This window comes from Salmo salar, chromosome 27, assembly GCF_965601325.2.
Source record: "Salmo salar chromosome 27, fSalSal1, whole genome shotgun sequence".
Taxonomy (NCBI): domain Eukaryota; kingdom Metazoa; phylum Chordata; class Actinopteri; order Salmoniformes; family Salmonidae; genus Salmo; species Salmo salar.
This window is the reverse complement of record NC_138317.1, coordinates 36,344,770-36,367,908: the sequence shown is the minus strand read 5'-3', so window position 1 is coordinate 36,367,908 and position 23,139 is coordinate 36,344,770. Positions and strand designations below refer to the sequence as shown.

At 45.9% G+C, this 23,139-nt stretch overlaps 1 protein-coding gene across 3 annotated transcripts in view; it reads right to left on the bottom strand.

The window, feature by feature from the left end:
- The window catches only part of slc45a4a (solute carrier family 45 member 4a), an 83,172-nt gene that overhangs the window by 49,103 nt on the left and 10,930 nt on the right, over positions 1–23,139 (bottom strand). For all 3 annotated transcript variants that reach the window (XR_001324748.3, XM_014178588.3, XM_014178587.3), the window contains one exon: positions 1,749–2,567. Coding sequence is in view for 2 of the 3 variants with exons in the window: in XM_014178588.3 (XP_014034063.1) it covers positions 1,749–2,049 (301 nt within the window). In the remaining variant the exon portion in view is untranslated. The remainder of the gene's footprint in view (positions 1–1,748; positions 2,568–23,139) is intronic.

Sequence of the window (23,139 nt, the reverse complement as noted above, 5' to 3'; positions counted from 1 at the left end):
ATGTGGGGATATGATGTGTTGATATAGATGTGGGGATATGATGTGTTGTTATAGATGTGGGGATATGATGTGTTGATATAGATGTGGGGATATGATGTGTTGTTATAGATGTGGTGATATGATGTGTTGTTATAGATGTGGGGATATGATGTGTTGATATAGATGTGTGGATATGATGTGTTGTTATAGATGTGGTGATATGATGTGTTGTTATAGATGTGGGGATATGATGTGTTGATACCGATGTGTTGATATGATGTGTTGTTATAGATGTGTGGATATGATGTGTTGATATAGATGTGGGGATATGATGTGTTGATATAGATGTGTTGATATAGATGTGGGGATATGATGTGTTGATATAGATGTGTGGATATGCTGTGTTGATATAGATGTGGGGATATGATGTGTTGATACAGATGTGGGGATATGATGTGTTGATATAGATGTGTGGATATGATGTGTTGATATAGATGTGTGGATATGATGTGTATATAGATGTGTGGATATGATGTGTTGATATAGATGTGGGGATATGATGTGTTGTTATAGATGTGGGGATATGCTGTGTTGTTATAGATGTGGGGATATGATGTGGGGATATAGATGTGGGGATATGATGTGTTGATATAGATGTGTGGATATGATGTGTTGATATAGATGTGGGGATATGATGTGTTGATACCGATGTGTTGATATGATGTGTTGTTATAGATGTGGGGATATGCTGTGTTGATATAGATGTGGGGATATGATGTGTTGATATAGATGTGTGGATATGATGTGTTGATATAGATGTGGGGATATGATGTGTTGTTATAGATGTGTGGATATGATGTGTTGATATAGATGTGGGGATATGATGTGGGGATATGCTGTGTTGATATAGATGTGGGGATATGATGTGTTGATATAGATGTGGGGATATGATGTGTTGTTATAGATGTGGGGATATGATGTGTTGATATAGATGTGGGGATATGATGTGGGATGGGGATATGCTGTGTTGATATAGATGTGGGGATATGATGTGTTGATATAGATGTGTAGATATGCTGTGTTGATATAGATGTGTGGATATGATGTGTTGATATAGATGTGTAGATATGCTGTGTTGATATAGATGTGGGGATATGATGTGTTGATATAGATGTGGGGATATGATGTGTTGTTATAGATGTGGGGATATGATGTGTTGATATAGATGTGGGGATATGATGTGTTGATACAGATGTGGGGATATGATGTGTTGTTATAGATGTGGGGATATGATGTGTTGATATAGATGTGGGGATATGATGTGTTGATACAGATGTGGGGATATGATGTGTTGTTATAGATGTGGGGATATGATGTGTTGATATAGATGTAGGGATATGTTGTGTTGATATAGATGTGGGGATATGATGTGTTGATATAGATGTGGTGATATGATGTGTTGTTATAGATGTGGGGATATGATGTGTTGATATAGATGTGGGGATATGATGTGTTGGGGGATATGATGTGTTGATATAGATGTGGGGATATGATGTGTTGATATAGATGTGGGGATATGATGTGTTGATACAGATGTGGGGATATGATGTGTGAGCAGCGTCAACAGTATAGTAGAGTATGTGAATTCACCAACCTGGCTCCTTCATCATCTGCATGACTCTGGTTAACTCTTGCTGTGTGTGTGTTTACATACATGTGTGTACATGTCTGTACAATCTCCATGCTTTCCATACAGTGATCTCTCTTACCTATTTGCAGCAGTACAGGCGTAACCAGGGCGGTTTCCATGGCGTAGCAGAACTCTCGTCCGAACATGACGGCTCCGTGCATCACCCACTGGCGCAGCGGGATCCGGTCTATAGACCCCTCGCTCACCGACTCCTCCTGGCATGACTCCAGCACCAAACATCCCCCTCCTCCTGCTCCTCTATCCCCTGTGGAGGCAGAACCTGTGGTGGTTTTCTTAGCAGCAGGGACCACCATTACCCCCTGCACTTGCATAGCATCGGCCTCAGAGTTCTGGGGAGCCATTTTCTTCTTTTTCGGCATGCACACAGCCAAACGCACAACCCTTCAGGCTCCAGAAAAAAAAAATGGATTCAAAACTAAATAAAAAAATAGATCAGTATTCATACACTGGCAGTGACAGGTGTGAGCTCGTCCTCAAAGTAGCTCCCTCTGCTGTCGATGTCCTCGAACGTCGTTATCAGGAAGAAAGTATAATCTCTTAAAGCGTACAATACATTCCTTGTGTGTTCCTTAAAGAGGCATTGGGTTGTTTTTCAGGGTGGGCTGTCAACTCAGGCAGCTCAGAACCCCACAGGCAGGTTCATTTAGTGTGAAGAAGGACGTGTGAAAATTAGATGGCTTTTCCTCCCTTTCTGTGTTAGTTGGTTTACTGTCTACTAGAATCAGTAAAAATCCATATCAATTGCCATTCAGTTAATACCAGTTTCATGATGTGTGTGGAGGAGGTGCAGAAGAGGGAGGGCAGGCGGCAGGGTGGAGGGCAGGAGGCGACACAGGTGAGAGCTCCTCTGTGAATCCCCATCGAGTGGCCGATCAATCTGCACATACCCAGGATGCACCACGGGAATAGCCGCCAGTAAGCCAGGGCCAGAGAGAGAGAAAGAGAGAGAGAGTTAGTCATTAAAATGGAGATTGGCAGACTGTAACGACAGTAATGTTTTTAAACTTCCAGTAAGACAGCAGAAAACTGAACCATGCCAACCTGTACTGAACCACACTAGCCTAATACAGAATGATTGTGGAAAAGGTGGAAACATATTCACAACATTGTTTAAAACTCTTTGAGGTGAATCAAAGATGATTTGATGATTTAAGCATGTAAAGGCCTAGTTCATAGTCATCTGGCTATTAGTAGTGCTTTAGCCTCTGGGCAGAGACTGGTGCATACTGTACAGGGTAGAGTATAGAGAGGGAGGGAGGGAGAGAGAGAGGACCCACTCGCTCCTCACACACCTCCTGGGGGATTTTCAGTCTTCTCCTTTATCCTGTAATAAGACATGAATAAAGCTGCCTTTAATAACCAACCCCTCCTGTCTGTCTGTGTGTGTCTCTCTCTCTCTGTGTGTGTGTGTGTGTGTGTGTGTGTGTGTGTGTGTGTGTGTGTGTGTGTGTGTGTGTGTGTGTGTGTGTGTGTGTGTGTGTGTGTGTGTGTGTGTGTGTGTGTGTGTGTGTGTGTGTGTGTGTGTCTGTGTGTGTGTCTCTGTGTGTGTGTGTGCGTGTGTACTGTTGTGTACTGAACAAACAGCTAGGAATTAGAATGACTCAGAGGATTGGTTCTGGGATGGGGAAATGTCAGGCTGGTCTGTGTGAGTGAATCAGCAGATCCTGTTGGGTTTTTAAGCAGAGGCAGTGAGTGGCAAATCCAGTAAGATTTGAAATTAGAATGCCAATCACATCTCAGAACCGAGTACATTTTCAGAACACGTCTGACTCCGGGGACACGACAAAGATGGTGGATAAATGAAGAGGTCTTTCTCAGGCCATTTACCATTGAAACAAATGTTCACAGTTCAGGTTTACTAAAGGGGTGGCTCTCCCAAAGTCACCAATGTGATAGCAGCTGGGTCTGGACTACTTAGTTCATTGACTGTATATGAACCAGAAAAAAATAGGGAGTGGGATGTCTTGCTTCCTCTTCCGTCTCTGGGCGGGATAGGAGCTCCTGTAGCAGTCAAGCAAGACAGGTTAGCACCTGGAGGGCCGTGGAGGTTAATTGCATTGTGAGCTGACTGGGGAGGCTCTCTGGGTTAGGCCTAGCTCTCACACAGCCTGTAAGACAGTTGTGAGTGAGAGAGAGGGGAGAGAGAGAGAGAAAGAGAGAAAGAGAGATGGAGATTAAGAGAGATAGAGCGCAAGATGTATATACTGTATATATAGAGAGAGGGGAAAGTGAGAGAAAGAGACAAGGAGAGAGGGGAGAGAGAGGGAGAGGGAGGGGGAGAGAGAAGAGAGGGAGTGGAGAGAGGAGAGACAGGGGAGAGACAGGGGAGGGGGAGAGGGAGGGGGGAGAGAGGAGAGACAGGGGAGAGAGAGGAGAGGGAGGAGAGAGGAGAGACAGGGGAGAGAGAGGAGAGGGAGGGGGAGAGAGGAGAGACAGGGGAGAGAGAGGAGAGGGAGGGGGAGAGAGGAGAGACAGGGGAGAGAGAGGAGAGGGAGGGGGAGAGAGGAGAGACAGGGGAGAGAGAGGAGAGGGAGGGGGAGAGAGGAGAGACAGGGGAGAGAGAGGAGAGGGAGAGGGGAGAGAGGAGAGACAGGACATGCTGAAAGGAGGCTGAGGGTACATAGAGCTGTGACTGTACATGAGGGGGCCAGGGTTTCAGAAGGAAATTAGTGAGTGTGTCCTGGAACTGTTGGTTTAATGCATGCTCTAATCTGAGATTACACTATCCAATGTCCACATTAACGTTAAAACGTCTCTCCCTCTCTCTCAGACACTTTTCATTTATCAGTTATATACTGAGATGCTGAGACCTGGGAAAGATGGGAGTGCACTATAGGCTCTCATCTTACATGAATCTAGTCTTCAGAGGGGCTTCCTCATCGGATGCAAAATGAAAACCCCCTGAGAGAAAGAGATATTCTCAGAGGAGTATTTCTTTAGCTTTGGGTAATTGGTGGTGGTTTTGCCTTCATTCTTGTATTGTTGTCTGATTGGGAGTGGTTTTATCTACAGTAATAAAAGATACGTACTTTAAGTCTCAGATTTGCAACCAATGTAAGAGAAACTTTACATTTACATAATTTAGCAGACACTCTTATCCAGATCAACTAGGGTTAATTGCCTTGCTCAAGGGCACATCGACAATACCCTAGATGCAGTTGCACCCCTAAAAACGAAAAAAAATGGTCATAAGAAACTAGCTCCCTGGTATACAGAAAATACACGAGCTCTGAAGCAAGCTTCCAGCAAATTGGAACGGAAATGGCGCCACAGCAAACTGGAAGTCTTCCGACTAGCTTGGAAAGACGGTACCGTGCAGTATCAAAGAGCCCCCACTGCTGCTCGATCATCCTATTTTTCCAACTTAATTGAGGAAAATAAGAACAATCAAAAATGTATTTTTGATACTGTCGCAAAGCTAACTAAAAAGCAGCATTCCCCAAGAGAGGATGGCTTTCACTTCAGCAGTAATAAATTCATGAACTTCTTTGAGGAAAAGATCATGATCATTAGAAAGCAAATTACGGACTCCTCTTTAAATCTGCGTATTCCTCCAAAGCTCTGTTGTCCTGAGTCTGCACAACTCTGCCAGGACCTAGGATCAAGCGAGACACTAAAGTGTTTTAGTACTATATCTCTTGACACAATGATGAAAATAATCATGGCCTCTAAACCTTCAAGCTGCATACTGGACCCTATTCCAACTAAACTACTGAAAGAGCTGCTTCCTGTGCTTGGCCCTCCTATGTTGAACATAATAAACGGCTCTCTATCCACCGGATGTGTACCAAACTCACTAAAAATAAAGCCTCTCTTGAAAAAGCCAAATCTTGACCCAGAAAATATAAAAAACTATCTGCCTATATCGAATCTGCCATTCCTCTCAAAAATGTTTGAAAAAGCTGTTGTGCAGCAACTCACTGCCTTCCTAAAGACAAACAATGTATAAGAAACTCTTCAGTCTGGTTTTAGACCCCATCATAGCACTGAGACTGCACTTGTGAAGGTGGTAAATGACCTTTTAATGGCATCATTCCGAGGCTCTGCATCTGTCCTCGTGCTCCTAGATCTTAGTGCTGCTTTTGATACCATCGATCACCACATTCTTTTGGAGAGATTGGAAACCCAAATTGGTCTACACGGACAAGTTCTGGCCTGGTTTAGATCTTATCTGTCGGAAAGATATCAGTTTGTCTCTGTGAATGGTTTGTCCTCTGACAAATCAACTGTAAATTTCGGTGTTCCTCAAGGTTCCGTTTTAGGACCACTATTGTTTTCACTATATATTTTACCTCTTGGGGATGTCATTCGAAAACATAATGTTACATTTCAGTGCTATGCGGATGACACACAGCTGTACATTTCAATGAAACATGGTGAAGACCCAAAATTGCCCTTGCTAGAAGCCTGTTTTTCAGACATAAGGAAGTGGATGGCTGCAAACTTTCTACTTTTAAACTCGGACAAAACAGAGATGCTTGTTCTAGGTCCCAAGAAACAAAGAGATCTTCTGTTGAATCTGACAATTACTCTTGATGGTTGTACAGTCGTCTCAAATAAAACTGTGAAGGACCTCGGCATTACTCTGGACCCTGATCTCTCTTTTGAAGAACATATTAAGACTGTTTCAAGGACAGCTTTTTTCCATCTACGTAACATTGCAAAAATCAGAAACTTTCTGTCCAAAAATGATGCAGAAGAATTCATCCATGCTTTTGTTACTTCTAGGTTGGACTACTGCAATGCTCTACTTTCCGGCTACCCGGATAAAGCACTAAATAAACTTCAGTTAGTGCTAAATACGGCTGCTAGAATCCTGACTAGAACCAGATAATTTGATCATATTACTCCAGTGCTAGCCTCCCTACACTGGCTTCCTGTTAAGGCAAGGGCTGATTTCAAGGTTTTACAGCTAACCTACAAAGCATTACATGGGCTTGCTCCTACCTATCTTTCTGATTTGGTCCTGCCGTACATACCTACACGTACGCTACGGTCACAAGACGCAGGCCTCCTAATTGTCCCTAGAATTTCTAAGCAAACAGCTGGAGGCAGGGCTTTCTCCTATAGAGCTCCATTTTTATGGAATGGTCTGCCTACCCATGTGAGAGACGCAGACTCGGTCTCAACCTTTAAGTCTTTACTGAAGACTCATCTCTTCAGTGGGTCCTATGATTGAGTGTAGTCTGGCCCAGGAGTGTGAAGGTGAACGGAAAGGCTCTGGAGCAACGAACCGCCCTTGCTGTCTCTGCCTGGCCGGTTCCCCTCTCTCCACTGGGATTCTCTGCCTCTAACCCTATTACAGGGGCTGAGTCACTGGCTTACTGGTGTTCTTCCATGCCGTCCCTAGGAGGGGTGCGTCACTTGAGTGGGTTGATTCACTGACGTGGTCTTCCTGTCTGGGTTGGCGCCCCCCCCTTGGGTTGTGCCGTGGCGGAGATCTTTGTGGGCTATACTTGGCCTTGTCTCAGGATGGTAAGTTGGTGGGTGAAGATATCCCTTTAGTGGTGTGGGGGCTGTGCTTTGGCAAAGTGGGTGGGGTTATATCCTGCCTGTTTGGCCCTGTCCAGGGGTATCATTGGATGGGGCCGCAGTGTCTCCTGACCCCTCCTGTCTCAGCCTCCAGTATTTATGCTGCAGTAGTTTATGTGTCGGGGGGCTAGGGCCAGTCTGTTATATCTGGAGTATTTCTCCTGTCTTATCTGTTGTCCTGTGTGAATTTAAGTATGCTCTCTCTAATTCTCTCTTTCTGTCTTTTTCTTTCTCTCTCTCTGAGGACCTGAGCCCTAGGACCATGCCTCAGGACTACCTGGCATGATGACTCCTTGCTGTCCCCAGTCCACCTGGCTGTGCTGCTGCTCCTGTTTCAACTGTTCTGCCTGCGGCTATGGAACCCCGACCTGTTCACCGGACGTGCTACCTGTCCCAGACCTGCTGTTTTCAACTCTCTAGAGACAGCAGGAGCGGTAGTAATACTCTCAATGATCGGCTATGAAAAGCCAACTGACATTTACTCTTGAAGTGCTGACTTGTTGCACCCTCGACAACTACTGTGATTATTATTATTTGACCATGCTGGTCATTTATGAACATTTGAACATCTTGGCCATGTTCTGTTATAATCTCCACCCGGCACAGCCAGAAGAGGACTGGCCACCCCTCATAGCCTGGTTCCTCTCTAGGTTTCTTCCTAGGTTTTGGCCTTTCTAGGGAGTTTTTCCTGGCCACCGTGCTTCTACACCTGCATTACTTGCTGTTTGGGGTTTTAGGCTGGGTTTCTGTACAGCACTTTGAGATATCAGCTGATGTAAGAAGGGCTATATAAATACATTTGATTTGATTTGATCGACAGATTCTTCACCTAGTCAGTTCAGGGATTCAAACCAGAAACCTTTCAGTTACTGGGTCAACGTTCTTAAAAACGTTAGGCTATCTGAGCCATACCCATGTACAGTAGATCACCTGCTCAACAAAGTTAAGACAATGCAGTAATGTTATACTTTTTCACTGTAACATTCAACCACTGTAGCATTTCCACTAGTGCCTATATTATACTATAGTCGTAAAGAAGAGACATTCATCTTTTCAGCACCTGAGGAATAGGCTATTAGTCCTTTTCAATAATGCTGTTGCCAGGCAGAATGATGATCTCCACAGTCTAGTCTCTTCTCCACTGAATGGTATTGAGAGAGAAAAGCAAACAAAAGGCCTCAGCAGAAACATTCTGAAGGACAGAGCAGAACAGGATCAGACTCAGTGTGTCGTCTGTGTGAGTAAAAAGCAAGACCCTGTTATTACCTGCCCTCCCTCTCAGCCTGCCTACCGCAGGACGGTTACATAACACAGTCACATGGTACTGGACCCTACATGCTGTTCTCTGTGGACTGAAATATGGCAAGGTTATGTAGCCTAGGCCTAGTGAGTTCAAAAGGCCAAAACAAAACTACACTGAACAAAAATATAAACACATCATGCAATAATTTCACGTGGTCTGCAGTTGTGAGGCCTGTTGGACGTACTGCAAAAACGACATTGGAGGTGGCTTATGGTAGAGAAAATAACATTCAATTCTTTGGCAACAGCTCTGGTGGACATTCCTGTAGTCAGCATTCCAATTGCACGCTCCCTCAAAACGTGAGACATTTGTGGAATTGTGTTGTGTGACAAAACTGCACATTTTAAAGTGGCATTTTATTGTACCCAGCACAAGGTGCACCTGTGTAATGATCATGCTTTTTAATCAGCTTTTTGATATGCCACACCTGTCAGGTGGATGGATTATCTTGGCAAAGGAGAAATGCTCACTACCAGGGATTTAAACAACATTTAAAAAAATAAGCTTTTTGTGTGTATGGAACATTTCTGTGATCTTTTATATCACCTCATGAAACATGGGACCAACACTTTACATGTTGAGTTTATCTTTTTGTTCAGTATAAATTAGGACCATACTTGATATTTGGTCAAGCTCAAAGTTTTGAGTGACAGAATGGGCCCAGGGAAGTACCTTCAGTTCTAGAACACTGGGAGAGACAGCCTTTAATGTCAAGTCACCCAACACCAGCATTCATACAAGTTCAAATACAGTCATTAAAATGCAAATCAATTTATAACATTTTTGACATGCGTTTTTCTGGATTATTTTGTTGTTATTCTGTCTCTCACTGTTCAAATAAACCTACCATTAAAATTATAGACTGATCATTTCTTTGTGAGTGGGCAAACGTACAAAATCAGCAGGGGATCAAATACTTTTTTCCCTCACTGTACTACAACTGCCTATGTTACTCAACTCTAGGGATAAACATTTGTTCTCATATGCAGCTATAAAACAGAAGTTGTTATTTCATGTTCTCTCGGGGGGAATTATGATCAGTGTGATGATAATGTCTATAGAACAAGATAGGATACCATTTATCCTTAGACACTCATTATCATGGCACCTCTAGAAGTTGTTTGTACTTGTAAGTATGTAGCCTATACGTGTGTGTTTGTATACGTGTGTGTGTTTGTATACATGTGTGTGTGCGCGTGTGTGTGTGTGTGTGTGTGTGTGTGTGTGTGTGTGTGTGTGTGTGTGTGTGTGTGTGTGTGTGTGTGTGTGTGTGTGTGTGTGTGGGTGTGTGTGTGTGTGTGTGTGTGTATACGTGAATGTGTGTTACTACTTGACTGACCCAAATAGAGGCCCAGATATGGATTACACTGGGCATACTGAGGAGTCAGGAGGCCAGCTAACCAACCAGGCAGGCAGGCTGGGGGAGGACAGGGGCACAAATAACCACAAACCACAACACACCCAGGGAGAGCTGGGCTGGGCGGACTAGTGACGCCTAATTCAGGATTGGCCATGTATATGTCCTTGTACTCGCATGCATTTCAATGGCTTTGATGAGGACAGCCAGGCTGTATACCCATTGATCAATTCATCTATGATGGTGTCTTTGATGAGCCACCTCCAAGCCATGAGCCATCTGAATTATTGGACCGTGTTGCCTGGCGGCCATTTTTAAGCTTGGTGACTCACTGACAGTCCATAGAAATTATTGATATTTGCTAAACTACCGAGGTTAGATGGTCGGCTTAGGGGGGTGAGCTGCTGTAACCTTCTGATCACAGAGCCATTTACAACTCCCTGACCCGCATACCACATCTCTCTAGGTCAGGTCACAGCATGCCACATATCTCAAGGTCAGGTCACAGCATACCACATCTCTCAAGGTCAGGTCACAGCATACCACATCTCTCAAGGTCAGGTCACAGCATGCCACATATCTCAAGGTCAGGTCACAGCATACCACATCTCTCAAGGTCAGGTCACAGCATGCCACATCTCTCTAGGTCAGGTCACAGCATACTACATCTCTCAAGGTCAGGTCACAGCATGCCACATCTCTCTAGGTCAGATCACAGCATACCACATCTCTCAAGGTCAGGTCACAGCATGCCACATCTCTCTAGGTCAGATCACAGCATACCACATCTCTCAAGGTCAGGTCACAGCATGCCACATCTCTCAAGGTCAGGTCACAGTATACCACATCTCTCTAGGTCAGGTCACAGCATACCACATCCCTCTAGGTCAGGTCACAGCATACCACATCTCTCAAGGTCAGGTCACAGCATGCCACATCTCTCAAGGTCAGATCACAGTATACCACATCTCTCAAGGTCAGATCACAGTATACCACATCTCTCAAGGTCAGGTAACAGCATACCACATCTCTCAAGGTCAGATTACAGTATACCACATCTCTCAAGGTCAGGTCACAGTATACCACATCTCTCAAGGTCAGGTCACAGTCTACCACATCTCTCAAGGTCAGATCACAGTATACCACATCTCTCAAGGTCAGGTCACAGTATACCACATCTCTCAAGGTCAGGTCACAGTATACCACATCTCTCAAGGTCAGATCACAGCATACCACATCTCTCAAGGTCAGGTCACAGTATACCACATCTCTCAAGGTCAGATCACAGTATACCACATCTCTCAAGGTCAGGTCACAGTATACCACATCTCTCAAGGTCAGGTCACAGTATACCACATCTCTCAAGGTCAGGGAAAAGTTCTGATAATATGTATTTTTTTACATCATGTAATTAAAACCAATTTAGGATGCTCGTTTTTTTGTTTCATAGTCATAGACTAGTTATTGTATTTCTTAGTCCCATTCCCTCCCTTGATGGCTAGGCATCTCATCAACTCTGAGAACACCATGGTGACGTGTAGCCTACTGTGTGTACTCATTACAGTATTCATTTCATCTCCAGCTCAGACAAGATGCAGATTTGCTTAGGGAAGTGGCAGCAGATGGATTTGTTGAGACTCACTCCCCCACGGTAGCCTGATAATACAGTAGGACTGTAAACAAAGTGGATCAGGTTGTGTGTGTGTGTGTATGTGTGCGTTTGTGTGTAGCACTGCTGCAGCAGTGTTGCTGCAGTGGGAGAGTGGGTAGGGCCCGTGAGGCTGGGACAGAGGGCGTCCACGTGTGCCAACGTTAACAGGGAGTATGACAAATCCCCATCCCACTCACCGGAACACACACACACTCTCTCTCTCTCTCTCTCTCTCTCTCTCTCTCTCTCTCTCTCTCTCTACCTCTCTACCTCTCTCTGTCTACCTCTCTCTCTCTCTCTCTCTCTCACACGCACACGCACAGACCCACGGCCACACACACACGGCCATACACACACGGCCATACACATACACACGCACCACCCCCCCACACACACAGGGGTGGGGAGGAATTAAAGCAGTCACAATGTGCTATGTGAATCAGTAAGTCTGCAGTTTTACCAGCTTTAGGTCCGACCGCGTCAACAACAACCCTGCCTTGTGATTTATAATGGTGGATTTAGCTCACAGAGAGCTGTGGGACCAACTGTACCAATAACAATCCATATTCTTAAAGCTGAAAATATAGGAGACCAGTTCAAGTGTAAGACAAGAAAATGAAGCAGGTTCTCAAGTGGTGTTGGTAATTTATGCAGCTATGCCGATCCTATCAAAGGTCTCTGTGAGAATGGAGTGCTTGTCTGAGTAAATGGACAGGCTAATAGAAGGCTTTTAAACATTAGGGCAGAAGACTGCTACACCCAAGAAAGGACCGCAGCTATATTTCTCAGAGGTCCATTCTTGGGAGTTGCTTTTTCATGAATTCTGGTAAAAATAACATACAGTATATCTCTGCAATGCCTCCCTGGGGTGTTGGTCAGGGAAGCTCGTTGAGGCCCTCATGAAAACGGTTCATAAATCACCCTCTCGCCTTATTCTGTTTCCCCCAAAACGAAACAGAATAAGTCATAAACACAAGTCTTGTAAAGTTGGCCTACAACTTGTCATGCACAAATAAATCATTAACAAATGAATCAAAGGAAAAGGGAAATGTAGGCATCGTCAGGCTCTTCGATCCCTTAGTGGTGTGTGCCTAAGTTGCTGTGATCAACCACAGCAAAGAGATGGAATCACTACTGAAGGAAAGGCCCTGGATCACTACTGAAGGAAAGGCCCTGGATCACTACTGAAGGAAAGGCCCTGGATCACTACTGAAGGAAAGGCCCTGGATCACTACTGAAGGAAAGGCCCTGGATCACTACTGAAGGAAAGGCCCTGGATCACTACTGAAGGAAAGGCCCTGGATCACTACTGAAGGAAAGGCCCTGGATCACTACTGAAGGAAAGGCCCTGGATCACTACTGAAGGAAAGGCCCTGGATCACTACTGAAGGAAAGGCCCTGGATCACTACTGAAGGAAAGGCCCTGGATCACTACTGAAGGAAAGGCCCTGGATCACTACTGAAGGAAAGGCCCTGGATCACTACTGAAGGAAAGGCCCTGGATCACTACTGAAGGAAAGGCCCTGGATCACTACTGAAGGAAAGGCCCTGGATCACTACTGAAGGAAAGGCCCTGGAGCGAAATGAGAGTGATATTCAAAGACCAAAGAAATAACAAGCGGGAAAACATCCAACAAAATCCCTTTCATAGATCCCTCTCAGTGGCGCGATGTTGGTGATCTTGATTAAGACCACAATAGACTGTAACTACTAAAATAACTCAGCCCACATCAAACAATGGACTCCACCTAGAAAAACTCCTACACCACAGTACTTCAGTTAGGAAAGAAAACAGGGAGGAAGGCCCTGTCTAGCTGACAGCCCTGACCCTGGAGTTATACACACAGTACACTTTAGGCCCTGTCTAGCTGACAGCCCTGATCCTGGAGTTATACACACAGTACACTTTAGGCTCTGTCTAGCTGACAGCCCTGACCCTGGAGTTATACACACAGTACACTTTAGGCTCTGTCTAGCTGACAGCCCTGATCCTGGAGTTATACACACAGTACACTTTAGGCTCTGTCTAGCTGACAGCCCTGACCCTGGAGTTATACACACAGTACACTTTAGGCTCTGTCTAGCTGACAGCCCTGACCCTGGAGTTATACACACAGTACACTTTAGGCCCTGTCTAGCTGACAGCCCTGATCCTGGAGTTATACACACAGTACACTTTAGGCCCTGTCTAGCTGACAGCCCTGATCCTGGAGTTATACACACAGTACACTTTAGGCTCTGTCTAGCTGACAGCCCTGACCCTGGAGTTATACACACAGTACACTTTAGGCCCTGTCTAGCTGACAGCCCTGATCCTGGAGTTATACACACAGTACACTTTAGGCTCTGTCTAGCTGACAGCCCTGACCCTGGAGTTATACACACAGTACACTTTAGGCCCTGTCTAGCTGACAGCCCTGATCCTGGAGTTATACACACAGTACACTTTAGGCTCTGTCTAGCTGACAGCCCAGATCCTGGAGTTATACACACAGTACACTTTAGGCCCTGTCTAGATGACAGCCCTGACCCTGGAGTTATACACACAGTACACTTTAGGCTCTGTCTAGATGACAGCCCTGACCCTGGAGTTATACACACAGTACACTTTAGGCCCTGTCTAGCTGACAGCCCTGACCCTGGAGTTATACACACAGTACACTTTAGGCTCTGTCTAGATGACAGCCCTGACCCTGGAGTTATACACACAGTACACTTTAGGCCCTGTCTAGCTGACAGCCCTGACCCTGGAGTTATACACACAGTACACTTTAGGCCCTGTCTAGCTGACAGCCCTGACCCTGGAGTTATACACACAGTACACTTTAGGCTCTGTCTAGCTGACAGCCCTGATCCTGGAGATATACACACAGTACACTTTAGGCTCTGTCTAGCTGACAGCCCTGACCCTGGAGTTATACACACAGTACACTTTAGGCTCTGTCTAGCTGACAGCCCTGACCCTGGAGTTATACACACAGTACACTTTAGGCCCTGTCTAGCTGACAGCCCTGACCCTGGAGTTATACACACAGTACACTTTAGGCTCTGTCTAGCTGACAGCCCTGACCCTGGAGTTATACACACAGTACACTTTAGGCCCTGTCTAGCTGACAGCCCTGACCCTGGAGTTATACACACAGTACACTTTAGGCCCTGTCTAGCTGACAGCCCTGATCCTGGAGTTATACACACAGTACACTTTAGGCTCTGTCTAGCTGACAGCCCTGACCCTGGAGTTATACACACAGTACACTTTAGGCTCTGTCTAGCTGACAGCCCTGACCCTGGAGTTATACACACAGTACACTTTAGGCCCTGTCTAGCTGACAGCCCTGACCCTGGAGTTATACACACAGTACACTTTAGGCCCTGTCTAGCTGACAGCCCTGACCCTGGAGTTATACACACAGTACACTTTAGGCCCTGTCTAGCTGACAGCCCTGATCCTGGAGTTATACACACAGTACACTTTAGGCTCTGTCTAGCTGACAGCCCTGACCCTGGAGTTATACACACAGTACACTTTAGGCCCTGTCTAGCTGACAGCCCTGATCCTGGAGTTATACACACAGTACACTTTAGGCTCTGTCTAGCTGACAGCCCTGATCCTGGAGTTATACACACAGTACACTTTAGGCTGTGTCTAGCTGACAGCCCTGACCCTGGAGTTACACACACGGTACACGCAGAGTGATCGATTGCACTGAAACGTGAACATGCAAACCCTCTCTTAAAAACAAGCAGGCCCGCCAGGCTCGGTGATGCAGCCGTCTTCCCCTAACAACAACATAACAACCATGTTCAAAAGTGACAAGGCAGAAACAAATGGAGGCTAAAAACAACACTAGGAGTTAGCAGAGGTGTGGACTCGAGTCACATGACTTGGACTTGAGTCAGACTCGAGTCACAAATATGATGACTCGCAACTCGACTTTGACATTAACACCAATGACTCGTGACTTAACTTGGACTTGAGCCTTTCGACTCGACTTGACTTGATACCCTCCCCAAGCCCAAATATTAAAAATGATGCTATTAAAAAAGTGTGCAGTGCATCAACTCTTCATTTAAAACCTGTTGGGGCTAGGGGGCAGTATTTGCAGGCTGGATAAAAAACGTACCCGATTTAATCTGGTTACTACTCCTGCCCAGTAACTAGAATATGCATATAATTAGTAGATTTGGATAGAAAACACTCTAAAGTTTCGAAAACTGTTTGAATGGTGTCTGTGAGTATAACAGAACTCATATGGCAGGCCAAAACCTGAGAAGATTCTATGCAGGAAGTGGAAATCTGATTTGTGGAATCACCTTCAACACTTTGCCTATGAAACACACCGTGAGTTAGGATTCATTTAGATGTCAACAGTCTTTACAAAGTGGTTTGAGTCTTCTCCGGTAAAAACTGACCGAACGAGAGGCCTGGAAAGTTGGTCATAGGGGAAGGGCCATTACTACTATGACGCGGGCGCCCGTGGGTACCCTCTCGTTCCGAAACATTTAGTAAGACAATGCAATCGTCCGCCTTGAATATTATTGAAGCTCTGATTGAAAAAGGCCCTAAAGATTTATGTTATACAACGTTTTACATGTTTGAACGAACGTAAATATATTTTTTTTGCACATTCGTGACGACAAGTCCCGCACGCTTCAGTACATTATGAATAGCCTTCGGAACGCGCTAACAAGAAGGAGCTATTGGAACACAAATTATTAACTTTTTCGAACAAAACTACATTTGTTGTGGACCTGGGATTCCTGGAAGTGCCTTCTGATGAAGATAATCAAAGGTAAGGGAATATTTACAATAGTATATTTGATTTTAGATGGTTCCAAGATGGAGCTAACCTGTATCGCCTAGCCTATTTTTCTCAGCATAGCACCTCGTTTATTGCAAAGTGTGATTTCCCAGTAAAGTTATTTTTAAATCTGGCAATGCGGTTGCATTCACGAGATGTTAATCTATAATTCTTTGAATGACAATATTACATTTTAACAATGTTTTCGAATAGTAATTTTGTAAATTGTAGCGCTGATTCACCGGAAGCATTTGAGGGAAAATATTTTCTGAACGTCACGCGCCGATGTAAAATGCTGTTTTTATATATAAATATGAACTTTATCGAACAAAAAATGCATGTATTGTGTAACATGATGTCCTAGGAGTGTCATCTGATGAAGATTGTCAAAGGTTAGTGCTGCATTTAGCTGTGTTTTGGGTATTTGTGATGCATGCTAGTTGCTTTGAAAATGGCAGTGTGATTATTTTTGGCAGGGTACTCTCCTAACATAATCTAATGTTTTGCTTTTGCTGTAAAGCCTTTTTGAAATCGGACAGCGTGGTTCGATTCAGGAGAGGTGTATCTATAAAATGGTGTAAAATAGTCATATGTTTGAGAAATTTAAGTTATAGCATTTATGAGGTATTTGTATTTCGCGCTACGCGATTCCACTGGCTGTTGACTAGGGTGGGACGCAAGCGTCCCACGTTTCCTAGACAGGTTAACAGATTACAGTTTGAATCGGGCAGCAGCCAATCAAATTGTGCCAGCTGAGAAAAAGTTGCGCGTGGCAGTGCAGAGGAACGTCGGCGGGTGAATTCAGATGGAGCCCTTGGAAAGATTATTTTCGGATATAAAGACGACACTGTATCAACAAAAAACGGATTGCAACTTGCAAAACATGCAGGGAGAAAATTACAGACGGAGGTGCAACAACTTCCAACTTTGTTCGACATTTGAAGCTGCACAAAGAACGGTAAGTTGTGGCTAATATAGCCAACAGCTATATCATTCATAACTTTGCCAGTGTAGTATGTTGGCTAACTTAACGTTAAATCAATGAGCCTCCACACAGTCAGTCAGTGCGGGAACGTGATCACTGCTACAACTGGCTAGGCAGTTTGTTGTTTCTTATGGCTACCCATGTATTTCCATGGAAATATAACGTTTATTTGGAAAGTAATAAATATATTTTTAAAAGCATTCATGATTTGCGTAAATGTAATATACTAACTATTACTCTTGTTAAAAATATGAAATGGTATTACATTTGGCGAAGAGCACATTATGACTTGTTTAGGACTCGAAACTCAAAGTTTAGGACTTGAGACTTGACTTGATACTTGTCGGTCTTGACTTGAGACTTGACTCGGACTTGCCTGCCTTGACTTGGGACTTGACTTGGGACTTGAGTGCTGAGACTTACTTGGGTGTGGTAGTGCAGAGGTAGGTACTATACTTTGATTTGATACTTGTGACTTGTAAAACAATGACTTGGTCCCACCTCTGGGAGGACACACTAGTCTGGACAGAGTGTGTGAACAGCCACCCCATAGTCTGATCTGGGAGCTCCTGATATATACACCAGCACTTCTCATGAGGCCAAAGTGAAATCTCTAGTTTAGCGTTGGATTGACCTAACTGCCACACACACACGTACAGTACTCACACACGGACGCAAGAATCAACTGCAGTCTATTTGTAGAATAGAATAGGCTACTATTTACAACAACAAATGCAACAGCCCTGCGGTAGTCTCACGAAGCCTGCCATAAACCAACATATAATAGATACATAGAGTGACTACAGATGAACACTAAAGTGGTGTTATTGCATGCACCATTCAATGTAGGCTAACTTCCCCCATCTCATCCTGGCTATTCAGTATGGTGCCTTAATTGGTTTTCCCAGAGCCTGGTGGTGACATCAACTCAAGGAACTTTAGCTACAGATAACCCTTTATTTTCCTATGCAAATACCCTCCGCTCTGTTTAATCCCAGCGTTCCTGGCATGCTCCACACTGGACACACACAGCACAACGAGCAGACAGACAAACACTGACTGACGGTGTTAAAGGCCATAGTACTGTAGGGGCAGTAGGTACTGTAGGGATAGTAGGTACTGTAGGGGCAGCAGGTACTGTAGGTACTGTAGGGGCAGCAGGTACTGTAGGTACTGTAGGTACTGTAGGGGCAGTAGGTACTGTAGGTACTGTAGGGGGAGTAGGTAATGTAGGTACTGTAGGGGCAGTAGGTACTGTAGGTACTGTAGGGGCAGTAGGTACTGTAGGTACTGTAGGGGGAGTAGGTAATGTAGGTACTGTAGGTACTGTAGGGGCAGTAGGTACTGTAGGTACTGTAGGTACTGTAGGGGAGGTAGGTAATGTAGGGACTGTAGGGGCAGTAGGTACTGTAGGTACTGTAGGTACTGTAGGGGAGGTAGGTAATGTAGGTACTGTAGGGGCAGTAGGTACTGTAGGTACTGTAGGTACTGTAGGGGAGGTAGGTAATGTAGGTACTGTAGGGGCAGTAGGTACTGTAGGTACTATAGGGACAGTAGGTACTGTAGATACTGTAGGGGAGGTAGGTAATGTAGGTACTGTAGGTACTGTAGGTACTGTAGGGGCAGTAGGTACTGTAGGTACTGTAGGGGCAGTAGGTACTGTAGGTACTGTAGGGGCAGTAGGTACTGTAGGTACTGTAGGTACTGTAGGCACTGTAGGGGCAGTAGGGGCAGTAGGTACTGTAGGTACTGTAGGGGCAGTAGGTACTATAGGTACTGTAGGGGCAGTAGGTACTGTAGGGGCAGTAGGTACTGTAGGTACTGTAGGTACTATAGGGGCAGTAGGTACTGTAGGGGCAGTAGGGGCAGTAGGGGCAGTAGGTACTATAGGTACTGTAGGGCAGTAGGTACTGTAGGGGCAGTAGGTACTGTAGGTACTGTAGGGGAAGTAGGTACTGTAGGTACTGTAGGGGCAGTAGGTACTGTAGGGGCAGTAGGTACTGTAGGTACTGTAGGGGCAGTAGGTACTGTAGGGGCAGTAGGTACTATAGGGGCAGTAGGTACTGTAGGGGCAGTAGGTACTGTAGGGGCAGTAGGTACTGTAGGTACTATAGGGGCAGTAGGTACTGTAGGGGCAGTAGGTACTGTAGGGGCAGTAGGTACTATAGGGGCAGTAGGTACTGTAGGGGCAGTAGGTACTGTAGGGGCAGTAGGTACTGTAGGGGCAGTAGGTACTATAGGGGCAGTAGGTACTGTAGGGGCAGTAGGTACTATAGGGGCAGCAGGTACTGTAGGTACTGTAGGGGCAGTAGGTACTGTAGGGGCAGTAGGTACTGTAGGGGCAGTAGGTACTATAGGGGCAGTAGGTACTGTAGGGGCAGTAGGTACTGTAGGGGCAGTAGGTACTGTAGGTACTGTAGGGGCAGTAGGTACTGTAGGGGAAGCAGGTACTGTAGGTACTGTAGGTACTGTAGGGGCAGTAGGTACTGTAGGGGCAGTAGGTACTGTAGGTACTGTAGGGGCAGTAGGTACTGTAGGTACTGTAGGGGCAGTAGGTACTGTAGGGGCAGTAGGTACTGTAGGTACTGTAGGGGCAGTAGGTACTGTAGGTACTGTAGGGGTAGTAGGTACTGTAGGTACTGTAGGTACTGTAGGGGCAGTAGGTACTGTAGGTACTGTAGGGGCAGTAGGTACTGTAGGTACTGTAGGTACTGTAGGGGAAGTAGGTACTGTAGGTACTATAGGGGCAGTAGGTACTGTAGGTACTGTAGATACTGTAGGGGAGGTAGGTACTGTAGGTACTGTAGGTACTGTAGGGGCAGTAGGTACTGTAGGTACTGTAGGGGCAGTAGGTACTGTAGGTACTGTAGGCACTGTAGGGGCAGTAGGGGCAGTAGGTACTGTAGGTACTGTAGGGGCAGTAGGTACTATAGGTACTGTAGGGGCAGTAGGTACTGTAGGAGCAGTAGGTACTGTAGGTACTGTAGGTACTATAGGGGCAGTAGGTACTGTAGGGGCAGTAGGTACTGTAGGTACTGTAGGGGCAGTAGGGGCAGTAGGTACTGTAGGGGCAGTAGGGGCAGTAGGTACTATAGGTACTGTAGGGCAGTAGGTACTGTAGGGGCAGTAGGTACTGTAGGTACTGTAGGGGAAGTAGGTACTGTAGGTACTGTAGGGGCAGTAGGTACTGTAGGGGCAGTAGGTACTGTAGGTACTGTAGGGGCAGTAGGTACTGTAGGGGCAGTAGGTACTATAGGGGCAGTAGGTACTGTAGGGGCAGTAGGTACTGTAGGGGCAGTACGTACTGTAGGTACTATGGTGGCAGTAGGTACTGTAGGGGCAGTAGGTACTGTAGGGGCAGTAGGTACTATAGGGGCAGTAGGTACTATAGGGGCAGTAGGTACTGTAGGGGCAGTAGGTACTGTAGGGGCAGTAGGTACTATAGGGGCAGTAGGTACTGTAGGGGCAGTAGGTACTATAGGGGCAGCAGGTACTGTAGGTACTGTAGGGGCAGTAGGTACTGTAGGGGCAGTAGGTACTGTAGGGGCAGTAGGTACTATAGGGGCAGTAGGTACTGTAGGGGCAGTAGGTACTGTAGGGGCAGTAGGTACTGTAGGTACTGTAGGGGCAGTAGGTACTGTAGGGGCAGCAGGTACTGTAGGTACTGTAGGTACTGTAGGGGCAGTAGGTACTGTAGGGGCAGTAGGTACTGTAGGTACTGTAGGGGCAGTAGGTACTGTAGGTACTGTAGGGGCAGTAGGTACTGTAGGGGCAGTAGGTACTGTAGGTACTGTAGGGGCAGTAGGTACTGTAGGGGAAGCAGGTACTGTAGGGGCAGTAGGTACTGTAGGGGCAGTAGGTACTGTAGGTACTATTGGGGCAGCAGGTACTGTAGGGGCAGTAGGTACTGTAGGGGCAGTAGGTACTGTAGGTACGGTAGGGGCAGTAGGTACTGTAGGTACTGTAGGGGCAGTAGGTACTATAGGTACTGTAGGGGCAGTAGGTACTGTAGGTACTGTAGGGGCAGTAGGTACTGTAGGGGAAGTAGGTAATGTAGGTACTGTAGGGGTAGTAGGTACTGTAGGTACTGGAGGTACTGCAGGTACTGTAGATACTGTAGGGGTAGTAGGTACTGTAGGTACTGTAGATACTGTAGGGGTAGTAGGTACTGTAGATACTGTAGGGGTAGTAGGTACTGTAGGTACTGTAGGGGCAGTAGGTACTGTAGGTACTGTAGGGGCAGTAGGTACTGTAGGTACTGTAGATACTGTAGGGGTAGTAGGTACTGTAGGTACTGTAGGGGCAGTAGGTACTGTAGGTACTGTAGGGGCAGTAGGTACTGTAGGTAATGTAGGGGCAGTAGGTACTGTAGGGGTAGTAGGTACTGTAGGGGCAGTAGGTACTGTAGGTACTATAGGGGCAGTAGGTACTGTAGGTACTGTAGGGGCAGTAGGTACTGTAGGTAATGTAGGGGCAGTAGGTACTGTAGGGGCAGTAGGTACTGTAGGTACTGTAGGGGCAGTAGGTACTGTAGGTAATGTAGGGGCAGTAGGTCAGTAGGGCAGTAGGTCAGTAGGTACTGTAGGGGCAGTAGGTACTGTAGGGGCAGTAGGTACTGTAGGGGCAGTAGGTACTGTAGGTACTATTGGGGCTGTAGGTACTGTAGGGGTAGTAGGTACTGTAGGTACTGTAGGTTCTGTAGGTACTGTAGGTACTGTAGGTACTGTAGGGGCAGGAGGTACTGTAGGTACTGTAGGGGTAGTAGGTACTGTAGGTACTGTAGGTACTGTAGGGGTAGTAGGTACTGTAGGTACTGTAGGGGCAGTAGGTACTGTAGGTACTGTAGGGGCAGTAGGTACTGTAGGGGCAGTAGGTACTGTAGGGGAAGTAGGTAATGTAGGTACTGTAGGGACAGTAGGTACTGTAGGGGTAGTAGATACTGTAGGTACTGTAGGGGTAGTAGGTACTGCAGGTACTGTAGATACTGTAGGGGTAGTAGGTACTGTAGGTACTGTAGGGGCAGTAGGTACTGTAGGTACTGTAGATACTGTATGGGGTAGTAGGTACTGTAGGTACTGTAGGGGCAGTAGGTACTGTAGGTACTGTAGGGGCAGTAGGTACTGTAGGTAATGTAGGGGCAGTAGGTACTGTAGGGGTAGTAGGTACTGTAGGTACTGTAGGGGCAGTAGGTACTGTAGGTACTATAGGGGCAGTAGGTACTGTAGGTACTGTAGGGGCAGTAGGTACTGTAGGTAATGTAGGGGCAGTAGGTACTGTAGGGGTAGTAGGTACTGTAGGTACTGTAGGGGCAGTAGGTACTGTAGGGCAGTAGGTACTGTAGGTACTGTAGGGGCAGTAGGTACTGTAGGGGCAGTAGGTACTGTAGGGGCAGTACGTACTGTAGGTACTATTGGGGCAGTAGGTACTGTAGGGGTAGTAGGTACTGTAGGTACTGTAGATACTGTAGGGGTAGTAGGTACTGTAGGTACTGTAGGTAGTGTAGATACTGTAGGGATAGTAGGTACTGTAGGTACTGTAGGTACTGTAGGGGCAGTAGGTATTGTAGGTACTATAGGGGCAGTAGGTAATGTAGGTACTGTAGGGGCAGTAGGTACTGTAGGGGTAGTAGGTACTGCAGGTACTGTAGATACTGTAGGGGTAGTAGGTACTGTAGGTACTGTAGGGGCAGTAGGTACTGTAGGTACTGTAGATACTGTATGGGGTAGTAGGTACTGTAGGTACTGTAGGGGCAGTAGGTACTGTAGGTACTGTAGGGGCAGTAGGTACTGTAGGTAATGTAGGGGCAGTAGGTACTGTAG